This window comes from Hypomesus nipponensis, chromosome 12 (assembly GCF_054491055.1).
Source record: "Hypomesus nipponensis isolate SF chromosome 12, ASM5449105v1, whole genome shotgun sequence".
Lineage (NCBI taxonomy): Eukaryota > Metazoa > Chordata > Actinopteri > Osmeriformes > Osmeridae > Hypomesus > Hypomesus nipponensis.
Window position 1 is genome coordinate 8,718,834 of NC_140372.1, and position 22,469 is coordinate 8,741,302.

Sequence of the window (22,469 nt, forward strand, 5' to 3'; positions counted from 1 at the left end):
AAAAGTAATCGGTATTTATTTAAACAGAAAGATATAGCGTTATCTTAATTAGTGAACCTCGTACTCTTGTTAACCATGAAATATCCAACAGTCTTCTGATACTGAGCCAAAAACAATCGCTACTTCAAATATGTTATAGCCTACTGCGCAACTTCTCGAAATATAGAATGTCAGCCACCAGACCAAATTGTTTACAAATAATAGAATAATATAAAGAATTAATAGTGGACAAATTCTGTTGACAGAGAAAAATACGACAAACCTAAATAGAATGCAAATAAAACCTGTCCTGGTATCACACTTACAATTTAACTAGGCTTTTGAATTTACTACCCGAAAATGACATGCATTTGAACCATCTACTGTTGCTAATTATTAACTAAATAAAATGCAATTGCATTAAACTGGTTTGAAAACATTGTCTTTGTGAGAATGAATCGTATTTGTAACTAACTGGATTTTCTGCATTTATGGGCATGTATTTATTTTTGGCACCAAATCAGAACTTTTAAGTTCTCAACTTTTAACCGTTCCTGATTTAAAAAGTAAGTACAAAATATCCCTTTTTAAATGTCTTTCTGACAAAAAATAAAAAATTCAAACGTCATCGGAACTTCCTCTTGTTGTTTACTTCGTTTTGACGATATTTTCAGTTTCACAAGGATACTGACCAAACGCAATCACAACTCACGCTTAATCTGTCACAATGCAGGAGGCCCATAAACCCACCTTTACCGAGGCGGAATTTTATCAAGTTAATTTTGACGGTCGGCTATATATCGACTCATTTTACTCCAATCCTGATGGTCATCCGGAGGAGAATGATTTACCCTTCTTATTGGGGAGTCTAAGCAAGTCTTTCTCTTCAGGTGACGTACATTTGCATGAAATGCCACTTTATTTCTGAATGGTTAGACCAGAATGTATTGTATATCTATGTCAACAGTACCGGTGGGTAATAAATAATCTGTATTTGTCCTCTCAGGAAAACACAGCGGGCAAAGACTTATAGATATTGGCACTGGTCCCTCAATCCACAGCTTAATAAGTCCCAGTGAACACTATGAATACATTCTGGTATCGGATTACACTGATAGCAACCGTCAGGAAATAAAGAAGTGGCTCAATAATGAGGAAGGTTGTTTTGACTGGCTCCCAGTCATTCAGTATGTGTGCAATCTTGAGGGACAAAGGTAAAGTAATTACAAAATATTATAAGATACAGTGACAGTATCTGTGCAACAATACATTTCTACAACTTGTGATTCTAATACACAGTGCCAAAGTTCAAAAGGAAATGCATATTGCTAATGTGCAAATCATTTGAATGAAAATGCTTTCCCACTGTGTTGAGACAAAAATTACAATGAACCCATTGTACCTTTGACCCAAGGACACCCTCCCAAGTGACGCAGCAGCTGAGACAGAGAGTGAAGCAGGTGTTGAAGTGTGACGTCCGCCTGGAGAACCCTTTCCATCCGGTCACAGTGGAACCAGCCGACTGCATTGTCACCAGTCTCTGTCTTGAAGCTGCATGCAAAGACCTGGAGACCTACCGCTGTTCACTGCGCAACATCGCATCCCTGCTGCGCCCGGGGGGGTTGCTTGTCATGCTTGGAGTGCTTGGGGAGACTTACTATGTCATGGGGGGAAAGAGATTCTCCTGTCTTGACTTGTCTCAGGCCACCATTGAGGGAATTCTGAAGGAGCTTGGCTTTTCTGTAACAGAATTTAATGTTCGGTCTGCTCCACACCGAGAAAACAATACAGTGTCTGACTACAGTGCTGTGTTTCACTTGATGGCTGTTAAGTCAGATTAAGCTGAATAAATACCTAATAAAAGTTTGCATGTGCTAACTAGAAACTAGCTTATAAGGCCTACAGTACCCTCAGGATCGATCATATCTCTTATCTATTCAAAAGTGCCTTCTCCAAATATTACTTGGATTTTAAAACTATACTGTACAACATGTTTGTATTGTATATTTTTTGTATGTGTATGTAGTGCAACTGCAACGTTCAAGATTACATTGCAATAAACATTCATACTTATAATGTCCCTCTGGTCAGGATCAGATTTGACCTGTTTTGAACCTAGTGAGTGGAAGGTGGGTGTGTCTTGTCAGGTGTACGTTATACTTTCAACATTGTTTTGCCACAGAGTTTGGTGAGGAGTCTTTCAGACCTCATAATATTCATTAGAAAAAGTATTAAGTCCACACAATAGTTTACTATAAAAAGGTTTACAATTGATGCAAAAAGACATGTTACACTATTGACATGTGCTGTGTCTTAGTCTCAGAACAGAAGTGACTGAACCCTTCTCTCAAATTCTTGTGTTCACTTAGAGAGGTCTGCTACAAGTCCCTCCTTCACACTGAAGGGGAGGATGCCCACTCAATATTTGTTTGGATGCAATCAAGCCTACAGGATCATCAGTGAAGCTTCGCTCATCTTGTCTGACCACTCTTCCTCCTCGTCCTCCTCGTCCTCCTCCTCCTGCCCCTGTTTGTCTGCGCTTCTCTTTACGCCCCTCTGCTTGGACAGGGCCACAGCGTATCGGATGGTGTACATGTTCCAGTCACACCTGAGCAGGAACCAAACACAGGAAAATCACACAAATCACCATTGCTCCTACTCCCTTCTGTATGATTGTATAGAATAATCTTGGTACTTACAGTTTTGAGAGATCCTCAAAATGCCTTTGGATGCTCTTCTGAAGAGACTGAATGGTGGGTAATATGGCCGTAGACCTGTCGACCACAAAACAGAAGACCACAACCACAACGTTAGAGCAGAAAAACATCTGCTAGTTGCGACAGTGAAAGTCTGCCCGTACTCCTCAGGGTAGTGTGTGTCTGGAACTTCCCACCTGCTCTTGAGCTTCTGTCCGTGCTGAGTGAGGAGAGACTGCGCCCAGCTCAGGTAGAACTGCAGGTGACCAGACTTCTCCAGGGCCGACGCCAAGAAGCCCAGCAGCTTCTCCACGTACACATCAGGGAGGGAGCCACACACCACCGGAACTAACACACACACACACAGACCACAAATGTTTCCAATCACACAGGGCCAACATTTAAAGACTCAACTTTACTGTTGTAAAGCCCTAGCCCTTACTAACTTATGGGGTAATTAGGTCATTATGCCTCTACTCAAGGCAATGACAATCTCACAAACTGGTTACCAGTAATCTGATGACATAGGTTACACACAAGTGATACAGGAAGTAAGTCCAAGAGCAGCTGACGACTCACTCTGCTGATGTGGGATGGCCTCTAGGACCTCCTGTGTGAGGACACTCTCGTTGAGGCGGAACGCCAGCACGATGGCCGACGCCCACTCCATCTTCCGCAGCTGGCGGCGGACGCTGAGCGGGGTCACATCGAGGTCGAGGTCGTAGGGGTCAAAGACCAGAGCCCCGTCCAGGGAATAGATGAGCAGACCCTCTGTGGAGGTGGCAGCCCAGCTACGACCTGTGGGGGAAGGATGGAAGGAGAGAGAGAGAGAGAGAGAGAGAGAGAGAGAGAGAGAGAAGGAAGAACTTCAATCTTCTAACATATTTGGAATCTCTGTCTATTGCTTGATCATCTTGAGAACCAGGAATTGTATGAAGTTGAAGCAGATTGGGTCCGATAGAAATACAATTCCATAAATCTGTTTGCAACCATATTGTGCTGCAACTAAGCAATTGATCCATAGATCTCATGATAAATAAATATCACCAGTTAAGCTGCGGTAAATGCTGGAACCATGGATCTCTCACGCTGCCAACAGGACACTGCACTAATGATAATACAGCAATGGAAAGTTAGGATCTAAACTGGCCAATTCTTTTTGACACCCACCAGTAGGAGAAAAACGCAGGGAGGTGACCCTGATCTCAGGTTTGAAATGACGAGAACTCATGTCTCCTACGTGAGAGAGAGAGAAAGTCAACAGTCATTCAATAAATCTATATTATGATGTATTTACGTAATAATACAAAGAAAATCTTTTAAAAATGAATTATATTATAACAATAAGCATGTACAATTCCACTGCTATGCTAAAGCACCGTGATGGCTGTCTCCTACCTTTCCTGACCCCAGGCAGACTGAGCTGGACCCCATCTCCATCCCCCACCCCCTCGTCCACCAGCGCAATACTCCCAAACTCTGTCATCTTCCGCCGATCCAAAAACTCCTGCGCAGAACAGAGAGAACACACAGTTTAACCACCACGTCATCTAGCACAAGGCAAAGGAAGAAAACAACGTAACCAAATAAACAGAATATAAAGGGGCAGAAAGCTTTCCACAGGAGGAAATCTTTTTACAATACTAGTGAATACAAGCCAGTAGTCCTATCCATGGTAACCTGACACTGCTTATTGGTCAGTACCTCCATGGCGTCCAGAGACAAGTTGCAGGAGATCTCAAACTTCTTCATGAGGATCTGCTCCCTGATGTTGTAGATGCAGACAAACTTGGACTGACCGCCGGCCAGTATGGACTCACCGTCTGCCGAGTAGCACAGCGACGTAAAGGACCTTCACACAGACAGGACAAAGAGCAGAAAAAGACATTGGATGTGAGAGATGGAAAGATAATCCTAAAGATAAACATTTCACTCTGACAAAATAAAAGTTTCCTAACATACACACGCACACACATCTCTCCCACACAACTCACTTTCCCTTCGCTAGCTGTTTGGCGGTGATCTTGTCCGTCTCTTTGCGGCCTGTCTCCAAGTCGTGACGCCCGGCGATGGAGCCTAGCTGCGCGGCCGTCTGGGGGTTCCAGAAGGAGATCTCTCCGTTCAAGGTGGCCACCGCTAGCTCCTGCCCGTCTGGACGGTACGACACGGCCAGGCCTGGAACAGCAAACACGGCCGGAGGAAAGAGAGAGAACAGTGATCATGTCCACTTCTGAAAATGGCATTTAGGCTAACTTCATTCATTTTCAGGCATCTCATATCCAGTGAACACTACAATAAAGAGTATTCAACTCCACATTCAGAATGAACTGTTTGTTGGTTATATTGTATGAGTAAAAACCGTCCCTCTTCCTTTCATCATTACCGTCGGAAGTGAGGCGCAGGGTCTCTTTGGTCTGCCAGCTGTCTAGCATGTCCCAGAGACGCACGGTGCGGTCCCACGAGATGCTGGCCAGGATAGACTGGACCGGGCTGAAGCACAGGCAGCTCACTGGGCCCTCATGGCCCCCCAAGACCTAACCAATCACCACACAGAGACCATGTTAAACATAGCCAATCATCATAAAGAGCCCCTTATAAACGTTCATAGTAGACAAAGATATTAAGAGATATAAGAGTAGACATTGCCTAACTCTGGGATGAAATGATCTATTTGGATTAGACTTGGATAACATTTAGTTTGAAACAGCCAATTGGCAGGCATCAACACAGACTGTGGGGTAGTTGGGGTCAGTCACCTCCAGCAGGCGCCCGGTCTGCATGGACCAGATGAAGACCTCGAAGGAGTCTTGGGCTCCAGCTGTCACCAGATCCCCGCTGGGGTCCACCGCCAGAGAGGAGAACTGAGTGGGCCGCGGGGACGTGAACGTCCGGAAGTTGCGGTACCTGAGGAGACACAAACCAGTTAGACACTGCCGGAACAACTAACAAACTGTGTTAAAATACAAGTCAGCGCTGTGATAGCGTTGCCAGTACATGTCTGGTGACTAGCGGGAACAGTAGGCCCCCAATCCAGCCAGGTTGTCTGTGGCCTGTCTAGGTCAGCGAGAGCAGCAGATCTTACCTGTGCAGGTCGAAAGCTCGGACGGTGCCATCGAGGGACGCGCTGACAATGACAAAGCCGCTGGAGGTGAAGGTGACATTGGTGACACTGCTGGTGTGCTCGGTGAAGGTGACAAAACACAGGCCACTGGTGGTGTTCCACACCTTCACCTGCCAATAGGAAACCCCATATCAGCACACCCACAAACCTGCTTCTGTTGATACCTTTTATACTTACAATTGTTGCAATGGTGTTCATTATAGTTTGTCTAAGAACTCACTTTCCCATCATCCCCTCCTGTTACAATGTACTGGCCGTCAGGAGAGTAGGCCAGGGCGGCCATGTTGTTGAAGTGGCCCTGCTGCTTGAAGACGTATGACTCACTCTGCCACTCCCACACCAACAGCTGTCCTAACCCTGAAGGAAGATGGAACGAATACGGAAAGTTATTGTCATATTTGAGCTGGCTTATAAAGAAAATATAATTTTTTTGCCATATCTTTTTCCTTACTCAACAAAGCAGCATTTCAGCCTTTTACCTACCTGAGCAGCCAAAGCCTATCCAGTCTCCGGAGCCGTTGATAGCCACCGATGCAATCCTCTGGTCAGAGATGCTGAGGGAGTGGATGAGGTTGAAATCAGGGAGCTCGTGCAGGTGGAAGACCCCAGATGCAAAGCCCGTCACCAGGATGTGTGTCGGTTTGTGGAAGGTGGCTGCCGTCAGGTTGTTGAAGTCACCTTCCTTGTTGAAAAAATGCCTTGCGCAGGAAGACAAACACAAAGTGTGACTCCCTAGTAGTTTCCCAAATTACCTAAAATATAAATCTGAAATTCAAGCCTTTAAGCACAGGGATTCTCAGACCACATCATGAAAAGGAAAAGGCCTAGAGCACCTATGAGCAGAGGTGAGTAGCAGGTGACATGTCTTACTTGCTGATCAGTTTGTATCTGACGTTTGCTACTCCCTCCGTTTCTTTCGGTCCATCTGCCTTTCCTTTGACAACCTCCCCCCGGGGCTCTCCCTCCTCTCCTTCCTCCCTGTTCTCCTCCTCCTCCTCCTCCTCCTCAGCCTGGTCCCCTCGGGCGCTCGGTCTCCCCGCTGGTTGTGGGGTCTCCCGGGGCCTCCTCAGAACCAGGCCATCCGGCTCTGTGTCGCTCTCCCACACACAGAGCGTCCCATCCTGACTCACTGTGTACAACTGAAGAACACACGCTGGGTTAAAGTCACTACATTGCTAAACACACTCAGACAGTAAGGGATCAAAAGACCCAGCATCTTTGGTTTGGAGCCGAGCCTAATAAGGCTCTTGCCTCATACTAAAAGAAAACTTTTCACTCACATCCAAACTGTCTTTTTCAAAGAAGCAACCGACGATGAGGTCCTTGTGTCCTCCTAGGGAGTAGTAGATGAGGTTGGCCCAGCGCTCGGCTCCGAACACCCAGGTCGACATGTCTTTGCTTCCCACAACAAAGCACCTGCATCGGGGGAGAGGAGGAACACATGGTTGTAATTCAGGGATGGGTTTACTGTATGTAAACAAGGTAAATATAACGTGTCAACAGTCACTCACTTGGAGTCGTCTGTCCAGTCGATGCAGGTGGTCTCATCATAGGGCCCATAGTAACTCTTGTCCAACACAAAGGCGTTGAACTCACGTTTCTTCCCAGGAGCATGGTACATCAGGGCAACATTCTCCTTGGTGACCACAAACTTCCTGTAGGTGAGGAAATTACAAGATACAAATGAAAAACAGTCTGCCTAAGGTTCAGCTAATATCTTATGTTCAATATATTAAAACGATGCCATGTGGTAAGTTCTGCATTGACATGTAATGGGACATGTAGTTTTCATACCTGCCGTCAGGAGAGAATCGTACACTGTTCACAGGTTTGTGAAAGTGGAAATGATGAAGCACAGCCCTTGTTACAAGACTGACTAACAACGCAGCTCCATCTTTAACACAGAGACAAAAACATTCAATACAAACTTAAACCAGTTGTCAAGAACAGTACATATTTATGCCTAAAGTCAACCATTGTATATTTATACTATGATTTGATTACATGTTTATTATACCTTCATCAACCAACACTGCCAAGCAGCCATCCGGGGAAAGGCCAACACAAGTAATGTTCTTCGTCGTAGACAGTGGCAGCGTTTCTGACTTGTTGCTAATAGGACAGATTTAGAAATTGATCAGATCACATTCAATTAAAACTATATGATTTGAGAAAGGATTGCAGCCTTGACATACTTTTTCAAGTCAAAGACAGATATTCGATTTCCAACCGGACTGATCACAGAGTTTCCATCCTTGGAGAAGCTCAGGTTCCCATGGCGGTAAACAGCTCCCAACAAGTTGGAAAACTAGGAGCACAGTTGATATTATTTCTAGTCATACATGCAACAAGCTAGCACTGACACAAATTAGCATATTAATTTGTATGTTGAACCAGCAAACTGTCAAGATAACTTGCAAAGGTGTAAAGTTAGCTAGCCAGCTATCTATGTTAACTAGGCAGCTTGTCAAAACTTACCCTGTATGCAAACTTCATATTGGTAGCGGTTTACGTCTCATGCAGTATTGATATAATTTAGAACATATATCAATCTTAGATTTTAACCAAGGCTTCATTCATCTCATGCTTGCAAACCACACGTGTGTGCGCAAGTGTTGACACTACACATTTCCGGGTTAATTTGGCCACAGAGCCATCTAGCGGTTGGAGTGTAATTTGCAATGAAATTCAGTGAAAGGCATAGAACTGCACTTAAAGTAGAAAAGTAAAACGTTTTATTGCAAACATTATTCGAAAACATTTATTTTTAGATGATGTTGGTCTTAGAGGTTTAGAGACACATTCAACTTACACACCCCTACAGTAACATTATGGTGACATTATAATAACTTTGTGAAAAGTTTTTCTTTGCTTCGATGCATAAACAATGTGTCAAACTCTATTTCCAAGTGATCAGGGAGCTCAGATTCAGAGTCCAGACCAATACACTCATTATCATTTCCCAGCATCTTCCACCACGGTAGCTTGGCACCCTGAAGAATGGCATTGTGGGATTGCCGGGCTCTGGCGGCCACAGGGGCGGAGCGACTCCGGAACATCTCACAGTCAGCTGTTGAGGCGACACTGAGGGCAGGTGCATCTGAAAGACAGGAGAGGGAAGATAGACACACGTCCTGACCCGATCTGTGTGTGTGAAGTTAGTGTAGAGAGGAAAACCTACTCATGAGCAGCTCCAGGTCAGTGTTGATCTGAGCCAGCAGGGCCTGGGTGTGGATCTGGGCCTTCCTCTCAGCCTCCCTCCCCTGGAGATGCTGCAACAGCAAGGCCTGGGTCTGGGTATGGAGCTCCCTAGTGCCCCCTTCAGACACCACAGAGGACTGCAGGAACGGAGGCATGGAGGGAGATATTAAAAGAAGGAAAATCCAAATATCGAGTCATGGCCTATGTCCACAAAATACATAACACACATACTATACAGACACTTAGGGTTCAGGATCAGAAGCCATGGTGACTTACAGGGTGGAGGGCAATGTATTCGTCCACCTCTTTTTTCAGCTCTGCTCTTCGCCTGTCTGTCAAACCTTGCGTGCCAATCCAAGGAGAGGGAAGAGGAGGGACCTTCTCCCCTCTTCGTTTTTTTAGGAAACGTACAACCTAAAGCCAAGGGACGACACGCTTGTTTTAGTTTTATATACACAAGAAAGTGTGTGGGTGTGTTTGTGTGTGTGTGTGATTACCGCTCTCTGCAGAACAACAGCAGCCCGGTACTGAGAGAGTGTGTGTCTGACTTGCTTGAATCTTCTCCTCTCTTTGTGACCTCGCCAAACCTTTTGGATGATCAAAGCAGCTTGCTTCTCAACCTCTCCCAGGTACCTCTGGACTTGACCTACACATATAGGCACATATATAAGAAAAAGAAAAGAAAAAAGAAAAGAGAAAGATTGTGTGTGTGTGTGTGTTACCTGGGGGCAGCAGATGCAGCAGCTCCAGCTGTCGTTGGTGGAACTCTCTCCTGGCTTTCTGTCTCCTGGCACACACCTGCAGACGAAGCTCCTCTGCCCAGCGCTCCTCCTGAGCCTGCTGCTCCCGCCTCCTCCTCCGCTCTCTGACAACACACACACACGTCTTGAACACATCTATGGAGTTTGATACTTTAATAACTCCATTCACTCACACAGCACACGCACCTGAAGCTCCTCTGTAGCGTGCAGACAGCTCCCGGAAGTTTCTTCACCCGCCTCCGAGTCAAACAGGCCCGCCACGCAGCCTGAATGACACACGCTGCACGCACACACTCCTCTGACACCTGTTATTAACAGGAGAGGGTCACACACACACACCTAAGCACATGCACACACACACATGCACACACACACACCTCAGATGGTCTGGGTACCTGTGTCTTCACTGGTTCGTGAGCTCCACTGTGCAGCAGGTTAAGCAGCTCATCCACCTCCTCATCCAAACCACGCCCTCTATATTCTTTACTAATGATCTTGTCCAATCCTGGTGTGCACAAAACACACACACAACTGCTCAGCGTTCATGATGACTAAACTTCAGGTGTGTGTGTGTGTTCATGGTCTTGCCGCCCACCTCTGAATCTGTTGATGATGAACCGTAAGGTGGTGCCCTTTTGTCTGGCAACAAGGAGGAGCAATCGAACTGCTGCCCCACCCACAGCTGATTGGGAGGAGTTTGTCAACTCGAATGCAACGTCATCCAGAAAGACAGCCAGACAGTCCAGCCTCAGATCTGCAAGTAACTCACTATAAAGGAAGGATGGAGGACAAAAGAGACCAGGAAGGAATGAGAAGAGACGGATGAGAGACTGGAAGGCTCTATTAGGTTGGAGCATTGGCATATTCAATCAATAACACTTACATTAAGAGTGCTGATGCACTCCTAATGCTGACATAGGTAATGTGATGCTTGGCAGCGTATCATAGATGGAAATACCTGTTGGTTGAGAGGACCTGTTGCCACAAGGACAGACACACCTGTTTCACTCTCTCATCCTCACTCATCTGGATGTGCTCATAGAGCGTGGACTGGAGGGCTACAGACGAACGAAAGAGGAAGAGGAAAATCAAAGAGGGTCGGGGTCAGAGATGAAGAGAAAAAAGGGAGAACGGAGGTGAGATCGGTGAATGACAAGAAAAAGAAAGGAACAAAATATTTCATTTTTCAGCAATCGGTGACATCTTCTCATAATTCATAGCAAATGCTCAGTTATAAGTGAGGTACTATGGGTAAGTATGGGATGGAGTCCGCATTTCTCACCTTGTGAAGTCAGGTGGTTGTGTCCTTTCAGAAGCCAACACAGAGAGGCCATGACCTTCCTGAAGTGATGCAACATCTCAGGCTGTCCGTTTTCCTACAGAGAGAAAGAAAAAAGAGAGACGGGGTGAGAGGGAAGGAGGGAAAAAAGGGAGGAGAGAGAGGGTGTCCAAGTGACTACTTAAGAGACACTTACTCTTAAGTAACAAAAGAAGTCTCAGACGTGTTTGTGTCTTACCTCCAGACCTGTCATGAGCCGAAGAGCCAAAGACAGAAGGTTATCTGTGACGGATGGGAGCAGCCTCCTATGGAAGGCCAGCTCATCTTTGTCAAGTTTCACACCCACACAACAGGAGCTGCAGAAGAAGAGGAATTTAGATTGTTTTCAATAATCTCAAGGCACAACCAAAATGATCTGATCATTCATGGACCACAAAGTTCTTGTTCACATATACTGTTATATGAGTATATACTCATTCATATACTGTTATACTCATTCATATACTGTTATTCAGTATCCAGCAGTAACGCTGCTTTGTTTATAGACTGTATATTGTTATTATACTAAAATTGACTAAGATAACTTTCAAACGCACCTCAGTATTTCAGCAATTTGTGTAGCAGATGCATAACCTCCGTCCACTTTGTCATAGTTCAGGTTGAGGACATCTGCACAGTATTTCAGTACTCCATCTCTATATAAGTCTTGCTTGAATGCATCCAGTTGTGCACCATCTTGGACAGACTTCCTCCTCAAGATATCTTCATTGTGAAGTTACATGAATGGGTTAAAACATACCGAAACACACTTACTACTGACCTTAACATCAGAATGAAGAACTGTAAACATTGCTCTGGTAGTTGAAGACCAGCCAGTTAGATAGCCCTCGAACTACCCACGCTATGGGCATCTTATGTTATAAAAAATAGTTATTTACATTACCTTGCAGCTTTGAGAGAACAAGAGAAACTTGTTTCTCCGGCTTCAGATCTTTCCTGGCCACTAGTGCACATAGAGCTGTGTCTCCCGTAGATAGACTCATTACGTTTTATTAGCACTACAGTACTGTAGTGTTAGCACTAGCTGTTCAACTCCAGCAACTACAGTTTGCTAATACATTTGTACATGTTAATGTCTGTTATTACAAGCTACCTAGTCCTCGTCAGGAAGGTTTGATAGCTAGTTGGTGAAATGTAAGTGAGATAGATAGCTAGTTGACCTCTATGAATATGTGTATGTACGATCCCAAAATTAACACACCAAAATTGCGTCTGTTTCTACGGTAACCACACGTCATCGGGCTGCGACTAAAGCCACCAGTCATCAGCCAGAATTGCAAGATTCAAACACATTCCATTGAACATACAGCCTATGTATTACTTAGATCACCTCTCCTGTCCACTTGGAAACACAAACATACTTTGAATATATGGTTGAATACTAAAATTGTTTTCCAATCCGTACGAGAAATGTCTTATACCTTTGGACTTTCTTATGGAGGCAAACATCTGCCCTCTTGTGGATACAAATTTAACAGTTCTTATTGACACAACAATGTTTCTCCATGCATATCAATAAACGATGCCTCCTGAATTTTTTGACAGGAAATAAAACAAATAGAAAAGCAGTTTATGCATGAACTTATCTTTATTGAACAGCTGATAGGAATAATCAGGTATATACAGGTGCTTGCTGGGCTCAACCCAGACGCACTTTATGACTGTTGATAAAGTCTGATACTTTCACAATTCCATTCCTTGTCTTCCTGTGTGTGTGTGTGTGTGTGTGTGTGTGTGTGTGTGTGTGTGTGTGTGTGTGTGTGTGTGTGTGTGTGTGTGAGAGAGAGAGAGAGAGAGAGAGAGAGAGAGAGAGAGAGAGAGAGAGAGAGAGAGAGAGAGAGAGAGAGAGAGACATCATTAATATCACAAGGTTTGGGTGTAGCTGCACTGATGCATTAGACTGTTGCTGTGCATGTTTGGGTGTGTGAGAGAGTGAGTCATTTTTGTACAGCATCTATCCTGCCATATCTGGAATCGAACTCACGCCTGTGTCTCCAGGTAGGTTAGGGCACGGTCGACCTGGGACTGTGACACCTCCCCATCCACCGCCGCAAGGTACAAATACATGGAGCGGAACGTCTCAAAGGGGAGGCAGGCATCTGGTGGCTTACATGTGCTGTCGGCATTCAGGATGTACAGCGCATGGGTCATGGCATTCTTTAACGTCTGTCAGAGGACAGGTCAGGGAGGAAGGTTAAGTTGATTTTTTGCATGTGTTTCTCTGTACAATATGAGTGTTTTGAGAGTGTTTATTGTGTGGGTTTGTGTATGAGAGGAAGAGAGAGAGAAAGAGAGAGAGAGAGAATCACCCCGCCAAGGTAGCTGCAGCCAAGGGCAAAGAACTTGATCCAGACCAGCTCATCACAGAAACAGCCTACATTCATGATATGTTTGAGGAGATCCTCTGCCAATCCATACCCTCGCCACATACACTCCAGCTCCTGCTTACTGATCATGTCTTGCTTGTGCATCTAAGATAAAGGGAGAGGAGACAACCAGCAACTAGAGGGAAGCGTTTACCTTGACTGTAATTTGTGGTTGTGAGTGTGTGTGTGTGTCGCCTCATCACCTTGAAATGCATAGCACTAAGGATCTCAGGTGTGAGGTCCATGCCGGGATTGGCCATCTGTGGTGTTGGTTCCCTCACCGGTAACGCCTTGCCCTGGGCTAAAGCACCAAAGTACCTGGTACAGACAGGAGAACTTAAAACATGGTCAACATTTTTACAGGAGTTTGCACTGAACAATCAGAAGCCCCTTTGTACAGCCAACTATCAGCTTATCAAACTAGACTTGAATAACTTAATAGCCTAGTCCGTGTTTTTTTTTTTGCTTGGGTAAGGTTCAAACACAAGGTTCAAATAGCACAGCAGACATAACTCAAAACAAAGTTATGTTGGGATTCAAATAAACCACATATACAATTATTCAGGGACGTTTCAGGCTGTTATAATGAGCTTACTCTGTGGACCATTTCAGCAGGTCTTCTGGCTGGGTTCGGATGGCATCCTTAGTAAACTGTCTCAGAATTTCCGGAAGCTCTGGTGGTATGACCACCGCCTGTCTAACTTTTTGAGACATGTTGAAAACCGAAGAAGGTGAAACAGGGGAACCCGCGGTGGGACAGGCACCTGGCGGCGTGAAGTGTGGGAAATGAGCTGTCTAAGTAGGAGCTGTTAATTGATCAAAGTTTCGTCACCCGCATCACTTAAGTATTGTGACGTGCTAGACATGATGCCTACAGAGAAAGCAGCGGACAGGCTAGGTTCTATTGAAATAGAGGACAGCCGTCTGCCTTTTGTGACAATGCCAGTGTGGTAATAGCCGCAAAACGCCCTCAGAGGGGCGACATTTCTTCATTTTGATGGTTAATAAGTGGTTTGAAAGAAGAATAGTCAATCTACGCGGTAGATTTACACAGCAGTAATAAATGCCCACACCAACCAGCCGGCATGATATGAATAAATTAGATTTGGGATGATAAAATATGACGGGGATTCTTGGTTTTGTACAGACCTAGCGCTATAATCAGCCTTCTTCTCTCCCACCACAATAAGCTTGTCCACAGCATCCTGAGACAAATGATGTTGACACGTTCCTTACGTATTTGATGTGACTCACAAGACGAGGAATGGTGTGCTCTGGTGTGTTTAGATGTTAAGATATTAACATATTAAGAACCAATCAGGGAATGCCCCTTATGCACTGATGTCCTCAGTTTTGATTGAGACACCGCACTAGAGTGAATACGTTTCACGCGCCTTGTGCATGGAACCGGGTCTCGGTGCAGCTAAGGCACCCGCGACGCGTGCGCCTGCGTGTGGATTCGACGGCAACGGCAGCCCATTGTAGGCTGCCTAATCGGTTGTGTAGTAGTCGGCAAGTAGACAGAGGTGCCTTGTCGACGCAGCACGAGCCTCCTCGGGCTCGGAAGACTGCCCCTCAACAATAGCGCGCGAGGCCGCAGGCTAAAGTGATGCCATGCGGGATCACGGTGACTGTAACGAATGAGTTAAAAACGGGAATGCGCGCATCGACGGTCAAGGATAGAAGCTATGATACAGAAATATGGGGATGGGGCCGCGCGCTGACTGACTGACTTTCTTCTGGTAACAGCCATCGGTGGATTTAACGGGGTATATTACAACCAACCTCCCGGTAAAGGCGTGGGGGACTTGGAGGAAAGGAGAGGATGAATCCCGGGGACCCTGCCCAAACGGGCCCCGTTGAAACGGGCCAGGATGGGTTGGCTAAAGCAGGTGGGCTCTCGTTATTCACAGTAAACCTTGCAAACGTCTATGCTAAGGGGGAATGTGCAAACCAGGATGACCGGGGGTTAACAGCTGCGCCTACCCCGGTGAAGGGGGATGTATTACCATAGAGGAATGTGCCTGTCCGTTATCATTAATGATAGAAAGAGGGGACCTATGAAAATCATTCCCAATCATCTTGATTTTCACTGCTCCGCTGCAGCATGAACTGGGCGGACCAATCACTCTATGCATTTAGTTTCGGGGCGGTGTGTATATTTGTGTGTTTGTGTGCGTGTGTGTGATTGTGTGTGCGTGAAAGAGTGAATGAGAGGTTCCTTCATGATATGGGACCGACCGTTTATGGATATAGGCTACAGTCCAGGTTTTGCCTGCAGTGTTTTCTCTAATGATTTTTTTGTTGCTTACACAAGCGTGAGAAAGACAGTCTCACACACACACTGTACGAACCATTTAAGCGTTTATCTCCATAGCGTGTTTCATTTTGATTGTTACACAATCCTTCAAATGCACTGGCCTGCGGGGGCTTTCGCCATGATGTCTCACCATCCGCCCATTCATTCTGTGTGTGTGCTCGAAAGCGCGTTTGTGCAGCAAACACAGGGCTGAATCCAGTAGGCCCATTGCCAACTGACCGATATCATAAGGAATAGCAAAGTCTATGAACCGTAAGCAAACGACCGCTGTTTAATCTCTCTGCTTGTCTGTGTGTTTGTATGTCATGTTCTCCCTGCACGTGTCTGCCTGCTTGTGTGTAGGTGTATGTGTGTGAGTGTGATGGGTTGATGGTGTGCTATGGGCATCAGAGCACAGACTCCATCACAGTATTTGGTATTGATTGTCTGGATTCAAGTTACAATACCAGAAGTCTTGAGCATCAGAACTCCACCCCATGAGACAATATTTCCCATACTCCAGTACTGTATGCTATCCAGTACAGTGTTTGTGAAGGGGTTTAATGCACTGTATTACAGTGCATGTGTGTTTATTCATGTGTGTATGGCTCCTTAACTCAACAAGGAGGCAAATCTCACTTGGTTTGCCTGCTCTGTCCTCTCATCCATGGAGCATTGCTGTGGTCCACACCCTTAAAAAAAAGGCAGGGTCTAAATAGTCTGCTGGGGCTCCCTCCACTCATCTCCTTTCCTGCATTTTCACTGGCCTGAAAACAGGCCAAGTGAAACCAACATGATGGATGTCCGCCCAGTGCTTTATCACTGTGAGAGAGAGACGGAACCATTTTAGATTGTTCCTATGTAATGCTTTGAGTGTTGTGTGTTTTATTAAGAAGTGGAAACAAGAAGTATGGAAAGTAGCAGACTAGTCAGGCTATTCAGACTCAGCCAACTTCAATAAACTCATTTGTGAGGATGTGAGAGGAAGAACAGGAGACACGTGTCCTTGTCTCCTTCTGCTCAGAGCAACCTAGCGATCACTGATGAAAGGAAAGGAGATAAGGTGAGGAAGGAAGGAGGAGGGAAGTGAGCAAGGCACATGAGTATTGGATCAGGTGGAAAGAGTGCCAAATGATGCGAAACATCTTTCTGACGCCTGTCTCCTTTGCCCTCTTCACTCGTCTCCTTGCTTTCCTCTCCTATTCCATTGGGAGAGGTGTAGAGGGGTTTAAATACCGTCTCAGCCCCGGCTTAGGAGCCAAGGAGAGGAGGAAAGGAGCTTAGGGGAACGTTAGGGCACCAAGCTCACTCTTGCGCTTTGAAGAGTGTAGTCCAAATAGTCCACATCAGCACCTCTGTCTTTTTCCCATTCCTACATCTTAATCAACGACAGCAAGCTATTAGAGGAGCAAATGGGAGAGATGCTGTGCTGTTTTGATGGCTGTAATGCGGAAGGAGAGGAAGCAATTAAAGAAAACCACTGTAGACTTGAGATTCACCCTGTGTCGGATATCACTCTCTGGAACCTTTAATATCATTACTTCACCTTGATATCTCGTTAATTGTATGTAAAGAACCTCAATACCAATCAGTGCAATAGCAACTAGGGAGCGGAGAAGGGGGATGTTTGGTGTGTGTGTGAGGGGGGGGGGGGCGTTTGACAGATCAGCTTCCCTGCTGCTACGCTGGTCCCATTAGTGAGGGGTACCTCCCCATTTCTCTTCATGTCTCCCCTCCCTTCTTAACCCCCCCGCCTCCACCCGTCCTCCTCTCCTTTTCTCTCCTAACCCCGACACAACCCACACCACTTTCTCATCTTCCAAAGGTTATCATAGGCTGCTGAGCTGTAAATATTCAAATGTAGCGCTAACGCCGTCCTAATACCCTGTTTATGCGCAGGATTAGCTTTCTCCTGCCGCGAGGGATAAACCACTTCACGCTGGAGGCATGTTTACTCTCTACCAAGCTGAGTGATCTCTCTCAGCTGTTTTCACCTGGGTCAACCCATGTGGGTGCCCTGCGACTTCCTGGTACGAGCTTTCAGGCGTGAGAATAATGGTAAACATAAGTCTGTCACTTGAATCAGTACCACTATTGCCACCAGAAGGCTACCACAGTGCAAGGCTGGAGTGAAATCTCTGTCATTCTTTTATTAATTGTTATTACAAATAAGACTCTCATTTGGAAACAGAGCAGTTAAACAGGACCAAGTAATAAATACATTTCCAGAAGGACCAGAAGGGGGTTTAAGAACCCTGAGAGTGAACACCATCACAGACTATCCAAACTGCTTGATTGCAGACAGTCTAGATTATGACGTTGGTTTTGGCAGCCTTTGATGCTAGTTTGGGGAGGGGTACTTATGTTCCCTGACCAATGGAGGATCTTAGGGAGACCCTTATGTGGGGGGGCTGTCTGCATGGGCTTATCAGCTTTGCCAGTGCAAGGCATATTGTTGTTTGGTATCAGATCAAAGTCTGAACTGGCATGGGTGATGTGTGTGTGTGTGTGTGTGTGTGTGAGTGTGAGAGAGAGAGAGAGAGAGAGAGAGAGAGAGAGAGAGAGAGAGAGAGGGAGAGAGAGAGAGAGGGAGAGAGAGAGAGAGAGAGAGAGAGAGAGAGAGAGGGAGGGTATATTGAGGCCGTCTGGCTGACTGTTTGCGGGTGGTTGGGTGGGGTGTACAGTCAGTATAATATGTAAATGTGTACAGACCTTTCGATAAGCTGCTTAGTGTCTGTGAGTGTATTCTCAGCATCACTTGTCATTTTCAACGACCAATGACAATCTGCCAAAGCTGTTTAGTGGTGTAGCGGGTATACTCAATTTGGTTGTCTTAATGTGGTTGGTGGGAGTAACAAATGCAGTTTTTTTTTTGTGGTGAAAAGTTAGCATATCTGCCTGTGGTGGGATTCTGTATGTGTGTGTGTTTTACAACCGCAGACAGGGTTAACATCTGTCAGTACGGTGAGGGCCAGACTGGCTTTATGTTTGCACCTGTTATCTCTGAAGTGAAATAAAAACAGAAGAACAGTGATAAACCTGTCCATATGTAAAGGCCAGAAGCTCTTCGGTGTGTGTGTGTCTGTGTGTGTCTGTGTGTCTGTGTGAGGGAAGAGAAAGCAATTCTTGTTCTTGTGGTAGTGGTACATGGAACACATACGTTTTTCAGTGTGTATGAGCTTATGTGTGTGGATCCTTGTCAGCCCCTTGGCCGAAGTTGATCCCTCAGCACAGCTATAGGGCGTTTGTTAGTTTGGTGTTGGTTTATTCCAACCACTTCCTGGGAACCAGGAGTTCTGCAAACGAACATCCTGACCTACAGGAAGTCAGCCATGTGTAATTTCCTGTACTTCCTGTTCTAGGATTCTTTTTTTTTCTATTTTTGTGCAATTCTGATCTGGAAATGATACTGTATTCCCTTGATCTGGTGTTGATTGATCTTTGCAGCAACTGGATAAGTGTCATTAGGACACTGACTCAGCCATATTGCTAACACAAAGGCAGTCCATGGGGATCAGAGACTGCAGGAAGAGGTGGCTGGGTTGGTGTTTTGCCAGCAGGCAAAGTGAAGGGTTGTTTTGGGGGCAAATGCATGAGTAACACAGTGGGAGAACAGCTCATGATAGTTTTCTCTCCTGGGACACACACCCGTCCGTGCATACACACTCACACACTCGCACACACACACATACACACTGTCCTATGGCCCAGTGCCCCAGCTGTTCCTGCCAGGATTGTGCCCACAGAAGATTACACTAACAGGCCTAAACAGCAGATGTGCTTTGTCTGGATCAACACACACACACACACACACACACACACACACACACACACGTGCACCAAACTGAGTGTAAACAAAGAAAAAGACGTGGGAAACACAGCATACACACATAATTAACAAACACAAGTCCTGTAAGCTGTGGCAGCACTACCAGAGCGTCAACCCCCCCCCCCCCCCACCTCATCCAGTCTCTCCCTCCCCTCGTCCTTCTGTCCTTTATGTGCCCACCACTGTGTCCTGGGGGGGTGCAGTGGGGGGAGGGGTGCGGTTGGGGGGGAGCAGGGGGGGTTGATTTTTAGTTGAGATGACCTCGTGGTAAACGTCCTCAATTCTTTGGGAGGCTGATATGAAGGTGAACCATGTAAAACATCTCCCCAGCACAGCTCTAAATGTCCTCCAAGTCTTGGTCCTCGTGAAAACCACCAAGGAACGGTAGAAAACGGTGTCGTTCTTTTGTGTCATACATTGGATGTGGAAAAGTGCTCAAATGTTTGTACTTAATCCTGCTTTAATAAGAGACTTTTCCCTCCCCATCTCCTCCCCTTCCCTTCCCTCTTTTCTTGCTCCAGGGGGTGCGCGGGGGGAGGGGGTGAAAGCAGTGGATGTGTTGACTGTTCTGAGGGAGAAAGTGGCCTTTGTATCAGGTGAGTCACTGGCTCTATTCCATTCTCTGTTTCCCGCTCCTTATCCCTAGCTTTCCCTTCCGTCATAATGCTTTTGCATTGTTTATTTGCTTTACTGCGGAAGAAAACAACATTTAAAGATGTATTGGGTAACGGTTTCCAGAAGGACCCTGGGCCAGAGATGGAACCATGCATTGTTCGTGACAAGGTTATTCAGCCCCTATGGCAGTTACACAGAATGTGATGATGTCATTCTGAGAGGACGCGTGTGTGATGTCACTGTCCTAGGTGGAAGGGATAAAAGGGGCGGCCCAATTCTTACCTTCCCCTCACGGACCAATCACGATCGAGTGAAGCAGGAGGACCTGAGCAGGCTAGTCACCTACCTTTCCACCATACCAAGGTAGGACCATCCCTCCAATTCCTTCATCTCATCCTTTCTACCCTCTCCCTTCTGCAGGGAAAATGTCCCTCTGTCTCTCAAAATTTCTCTCCACTCTATAATTATGACATGTTTCTTTCTCTGACTAAATCTGCAGCCATGCACCCCCCCCCCCCTCTCTCTCTCTCTCTGTGTCTCTCTCTCTCGTTCTCTTTAATGGCTCTATCTGATGATGACACATTGCTCGTTCTCTCTCTCCACCATGATGCCTCACACGCCTCAGTCTCTCTGAAACGGTCCTCACTTGTGCTGACGTGTCCCTCCCTCCCTCCTTCCCTCCCCCCTCTCTCTCCCTATGTCCCTTCCTGTCTCTCTACTACACGCTCTCCCTTCTCTCTCTCTCCCTCTCTCTCCTCATTTCCCCACTCCCTCCTCGCTCCCAACCCTGCCCCCTCAAAGTGATGACGTTCGGGCCCGAGGGTTCACGGTGGTCGTTGACATGCGCGGCTCAAAGTGGGAGAGCGTTAAGCCGTTGCTACGGACGCTACAGGAAGGGTTCCCTGCCCACATTCACATGGCCCTCATCATCAAACCTGACACCTTCTGGCAGAAACACAAGACCAACCTGGGCAGCGCCAAGCTCAGCTTTGAGGTGTGTGTTTGACTGTGTGTGTGCCTGTCAGACTGTGTGTGTGTGTCTGTGTGTGTTTATGTGTGTGTCATACAGCCATGGTAACCTCCCTCCATTGTCTCATCAGACTAGCCTTGTGTCGGTGGAGGGGCTCTCCCGATTGGTTGACCCATCCCAGCTGACTTCTGACCTGGGCGGGTCTCTAGAGTACGATCATGTGGAGTGGACTGAGCTGAGGCTGGGACTGGAGGAGTTCACAGGGGCTGCCGGACAGCTCCTAGCCCAGCTGGAGCAGCTGGAGGCTGGGCTGGCCCGTGAAGGCGAGCCCCAGGGTGTGGATGAGGCCCGCAAGTAAGATGGAAGTTTAAAGATGCTTTGTCAATGTATGAGGTGTGAGTGTTTTTGGTGAGTGTGTACAAACTGTGTGTGTGAACCAACACTCCACAGGCTTCTTGAGGAGCACGGCCGACTACGAACTGCCGTTGCCACGGCGCCTGTCGACGCCATCGACCGCGAAGGGCGGAGCTTGCTCCAGCGCATGCGGCTTGGCCCCACCCACAGCTCCGACACCCCTGGTGAGGCCCCCAGCAGTAACCACGGCTACGGCAGCTGGTTGTCGGGTGGGGCAGACTTCCAGAGCGTGGCGCCTAAGGTCGCCGCCCTACTGGAGAGGCTGCAGAGTGCCAGGACACATCTTCAGCAGAGCTGGGCCGAACACAAGCAGCACCTGGACCAGGCCCTGCAGCTGCACCTGTACGAACAGGACGCAGCCAAGGTGTGTGTGCGTGTGTGTGTGATACAAGTAGTGAGAGAGAGAGAGTGATAGACTGGGACAGGAAGAGAGAGGGGGACAGAGAGAGAGAGGAGGGAGGAAGGGACAAAGAGAGTGCTAGAGGAGGACAGAGATGGGAGAGCTAAAGGGGGACCGAGGGCAAGAGAGGAGTGAGGGAAGGAGGGACAGAGAGTAATTGATGGGGACAGAGAGAAAGGAGAGATAGGGGGGAGAGAAAGATACAGGAGATAGTGGTGATCCTGCTGTGTTGCAGTTTAGAGTTCAGTAGTTGAGGCCATCTGCTGTCTGGGAGAAGCAGCAGCATTGGCAGCAGGTGGGTTGGCATGCATCCCTCTCCCAATCTCTCTATTTATCTATTGGTCTTCATCTCTCCCTCTCTCTGTCTCCTTCTCTCTGTCTCCCTCTCTCCTCTCCTCTCTCATAGTGCAGGCTGAGTGAATGGATTCATCTTGTTGATGACTGTGGGTCATGTGAGGATAACATCTCCTCTCTCCTCC

The 22,469-nt window shown here is 46.7% G+C and overlaps 5 protein-coding genes across 5 annotated transcripts in view; 2 read left to right on the top strand and 3 right to left on the bottom strand.

The window, feature by feature from the left end:
- The first annotated feature begins 621 nt into the window (after nucleotides 1–621).
- On the top strand, nucleotides 622–2,059 carry LOC146260937 (nicotinamide N-methyltransferase). The gene is made up of 3 exons (XM_084667633.1): nucleotides 622–869; nucleotides 986–1,193; nucleotides 1,394–2,059. Exons 1-3 carry the CDS (start codon nucleotides 707–709, stop codon nucleotides 1,818–1,820), a joined length of 798 nt encoding a protein of 265 aa, XP_084523759.1. The 5' UTR covers nucleotides 622–706; the 3' UTR covers nucleotides 1,821–2,059.
- Nucleotides 2,060–2,210: 151 nt separating this feature from the next.
- pwp2h (PWP2 small subunit processome component) lies at nucleotides 2,211–8,417 on the bottom strand. Its single transcript, XM_084667629.1, has 20 exons — nucleotides 8,275–8,417; nucleotides 7,992–8,104; nucleotides 7,814–7,908; nucleotides 7,591–7,690; nucleotides 7,308–7,451; nucleotides 7,077–7,212; nucleotides 6,667–6,935; nucleotides 6,280–6,494; nucleotides 6,017–6,153; nucleotides 5,758–5,906; nucleotides 5,432–5,579; nucleotides 5,059–5,209; nucleotides 4,670–4,850; nucleotides 4,380–4,527; nucleotides 4,074–4,182; nucleotides 3,846–3,911; nucleotides 3,255–3,473; nucleotides 2,873–3,023; nucleotides 2,679–2,753; nucleotides 2,211–2,587 (listed from the first exon to the last, which is right to left on the bottom strand). The coding sequence occupies exons 1-20, from the start codon at nucleotides 8,290–8,292 to the stop codon at nucleotides 2,425–2,427; spliced, it is 2,787 nt and encodes a 928-aa protein (XP_084523755.1). The 5' UTR covers nucleotides 8,293–8,417; the 3' UTR covers nucleotides 2,211–2,424.
- A 104-nt stretch (nucleotides 8,418–8,521) lies between these two features.
- iqcb1 (IQ motif containing B1) lies at nucleotides 8,522–12,325 on the bottom strand. The gene is made up of 13 exons (XM_084667630.1): nucleotides 11,981–12,325; nucleotides 11,634–11,799; nucleotides 11,276–11,393; nucleotides 11,041–11,134; nucleotides 10,717–10,816; nucleotides 10,354–10,526; nucleotides 10,154–10,263; nucleotides 9,945–10,063; nucleotides 9,720–9,862; nucleotides 9,495–9,643; nucleotides 9,274–9,411; nucleotides 8,978–9,134; nucleotides 8,522–8,896 (listed from the first exon to the last, which is right to left on the bottom strand). The coding sequence occupies exons 1-13, from the start codon at nucleotides 12,078–12,080 to the stop codon at nucleotides 8,637–8,639; spliced, it is 1,827 nt and encodes a 608-aa protein (XP_084523756.1). The 5' UTR covers nucleotides 12,081–12,325; the 3' UTR covers nucleotides 8,522–8,636.
- A 344-nt stretch (nucleotides 12,326–12,669) lies between these two features.
- On the bottom strand, nucleotides 12,670–14,258 carry LOC146260940 (ropporin-1-like). Its single transcript, XM_084668379.1, has 5 exons — nucleotides 14,059–14,258; nucleotides 13,667–13,781; nucleotides 13,407–13,568; nucleotides 13,082–13,263; nucleotides 12,670–12,803 (listed from the first exon to the last, which is right to left on the bottom strand). The coding sequence occupies exons 1-5, from the start codon at nucleotides 14,175–14,177 to the stop codon at nucleotides 12,737–12,739; spliced, it is 645 nt and encodes a 214-aa protein (XP_084524505.1). The 5' UTR covers nucleotides 14,178–14,258; the 3' UTR covers nucleotides 12,670–12,736.
- A 1,030-nt stretch (nucleotides 14,259–15,288) lies between these two features.
- kalrnb (kalirin RhoGEF kinase b) overlaps nucleotides 15,289–22,469 on the top strand; it is a 29,041-nt gene continuing 21,860 nt past the window's right edge. The window contains exons 1-6 of the mRNA XM_084668588.1: nucleotides 15,289–15,355; nucleotides 20,113–20,187; nucleotides 20,455–20,569; nucleotides 21,008–21,200; nucleotides 21,307–21,530; nucleotides 21,627–21,954. Coding sequence (XP_084524714.1) covers nucleotides 15,289–15,355; nucleotides 20,113–20,187; nucleotides 20,455–20,569; nucleotides 21,008–21,200; nucleotides 21,307–21,530; nucleotides 21,627–21,954 — 1,002 coding nt within the window. The remainder of the gene's footprint in view (nucleotides 15,356–20,112; nucleotides 20,188–20,454; nucleotides 20,570–21,007; nucleotides 21,201–21,306; nucleotides 21,531–21,626; nucleotides 21,955–22,469) is intronic.

Excerpts from the sequence above, each read along its gene's own strand:
- LOC146260937 (XM_084667633.1), top strand. The coding sequence starts at position 707 with ATGCAGGAGGCCCATAAACCCACCTTTACCGAGGCGGAATTTTATCAA. Across the intron at positions 870-985 it reads AAGCAAGTCTTTCTCTTCAG|GAAAACACAGCGGGCAAAGA; the intron begins GTGACGTACATT and ends TTGTCCTCTCAG. Across the intron at positions 1,194-1,393 it reads TGCAATCTTGAGGGACAAAG|GACACCCTCCCAAGTGACGC; the intron begins GTAAAGTAATTA and ends CTTTGACCCAAG.
- iqcb1 (XM_084667630.1), bottom strand. The coding sequence starts at position 12,080 with ATGAGTCTATCTACGGGAGACACAGCTCTATGTGCACTAGTGGCCAGG. Across the intron at positions 11,135-11,275 it reads GGCTCATGACAGGTCTGGAG|GAAAACGGACAGCCTGAGAT; the intron begins GTAAGACACAAA and ends TTCTCTCTGTAG. Across the intron at positions 9,863-9,944 it reads ACGCTACAGAGGAGCTTCAG|AGAGCGGAGGAGGAGGCGGG; the intron begins GTGCGTGTGCTG and ends GTGTGTTGTCAG.
- LOC146260940 (XM_084668379.1), bottom strand. The coding sequence starts at position 14,177 with ATGTCTCAAAAAGTTAGACAGGCGGTGGTCATACCACCAGAGCTTCCG. Across the intron at positions 13,569-13,666 it reads TTAGTGCTATGCATTTCAAG|ATGCACAAGCAAGACATGAT; the intron begins GTGATGAGGCGA and ends CCTTTATCTTAG. Across the intron at positions 13,264-13,406 it reads GCTGCAGCTACCTTGGCGGG|ACGTTAAAGAATGCCATGAC; the intron begins GTGATTCTCTCT and ends GTCCTCTGACAG.
- pwp2h (XM_084667629.1), bottom strand. Across the intron at positions 4,851-5,058 it reads CCTGCGCCTCACTTCCGACG|GCCTGGCCGTGTCGTACCGT; the intron begins GTAATGATGAAA and ends TTGCTGTTCCAG. Across the intron at positions 3,912-4,073 it reads TCTGCCTGGGGTCAGGAAAG|GAGACATGAGTTCTCGTCAT; the intron begins GTAGGAGACAGC and ends TCTCTCACGTAG.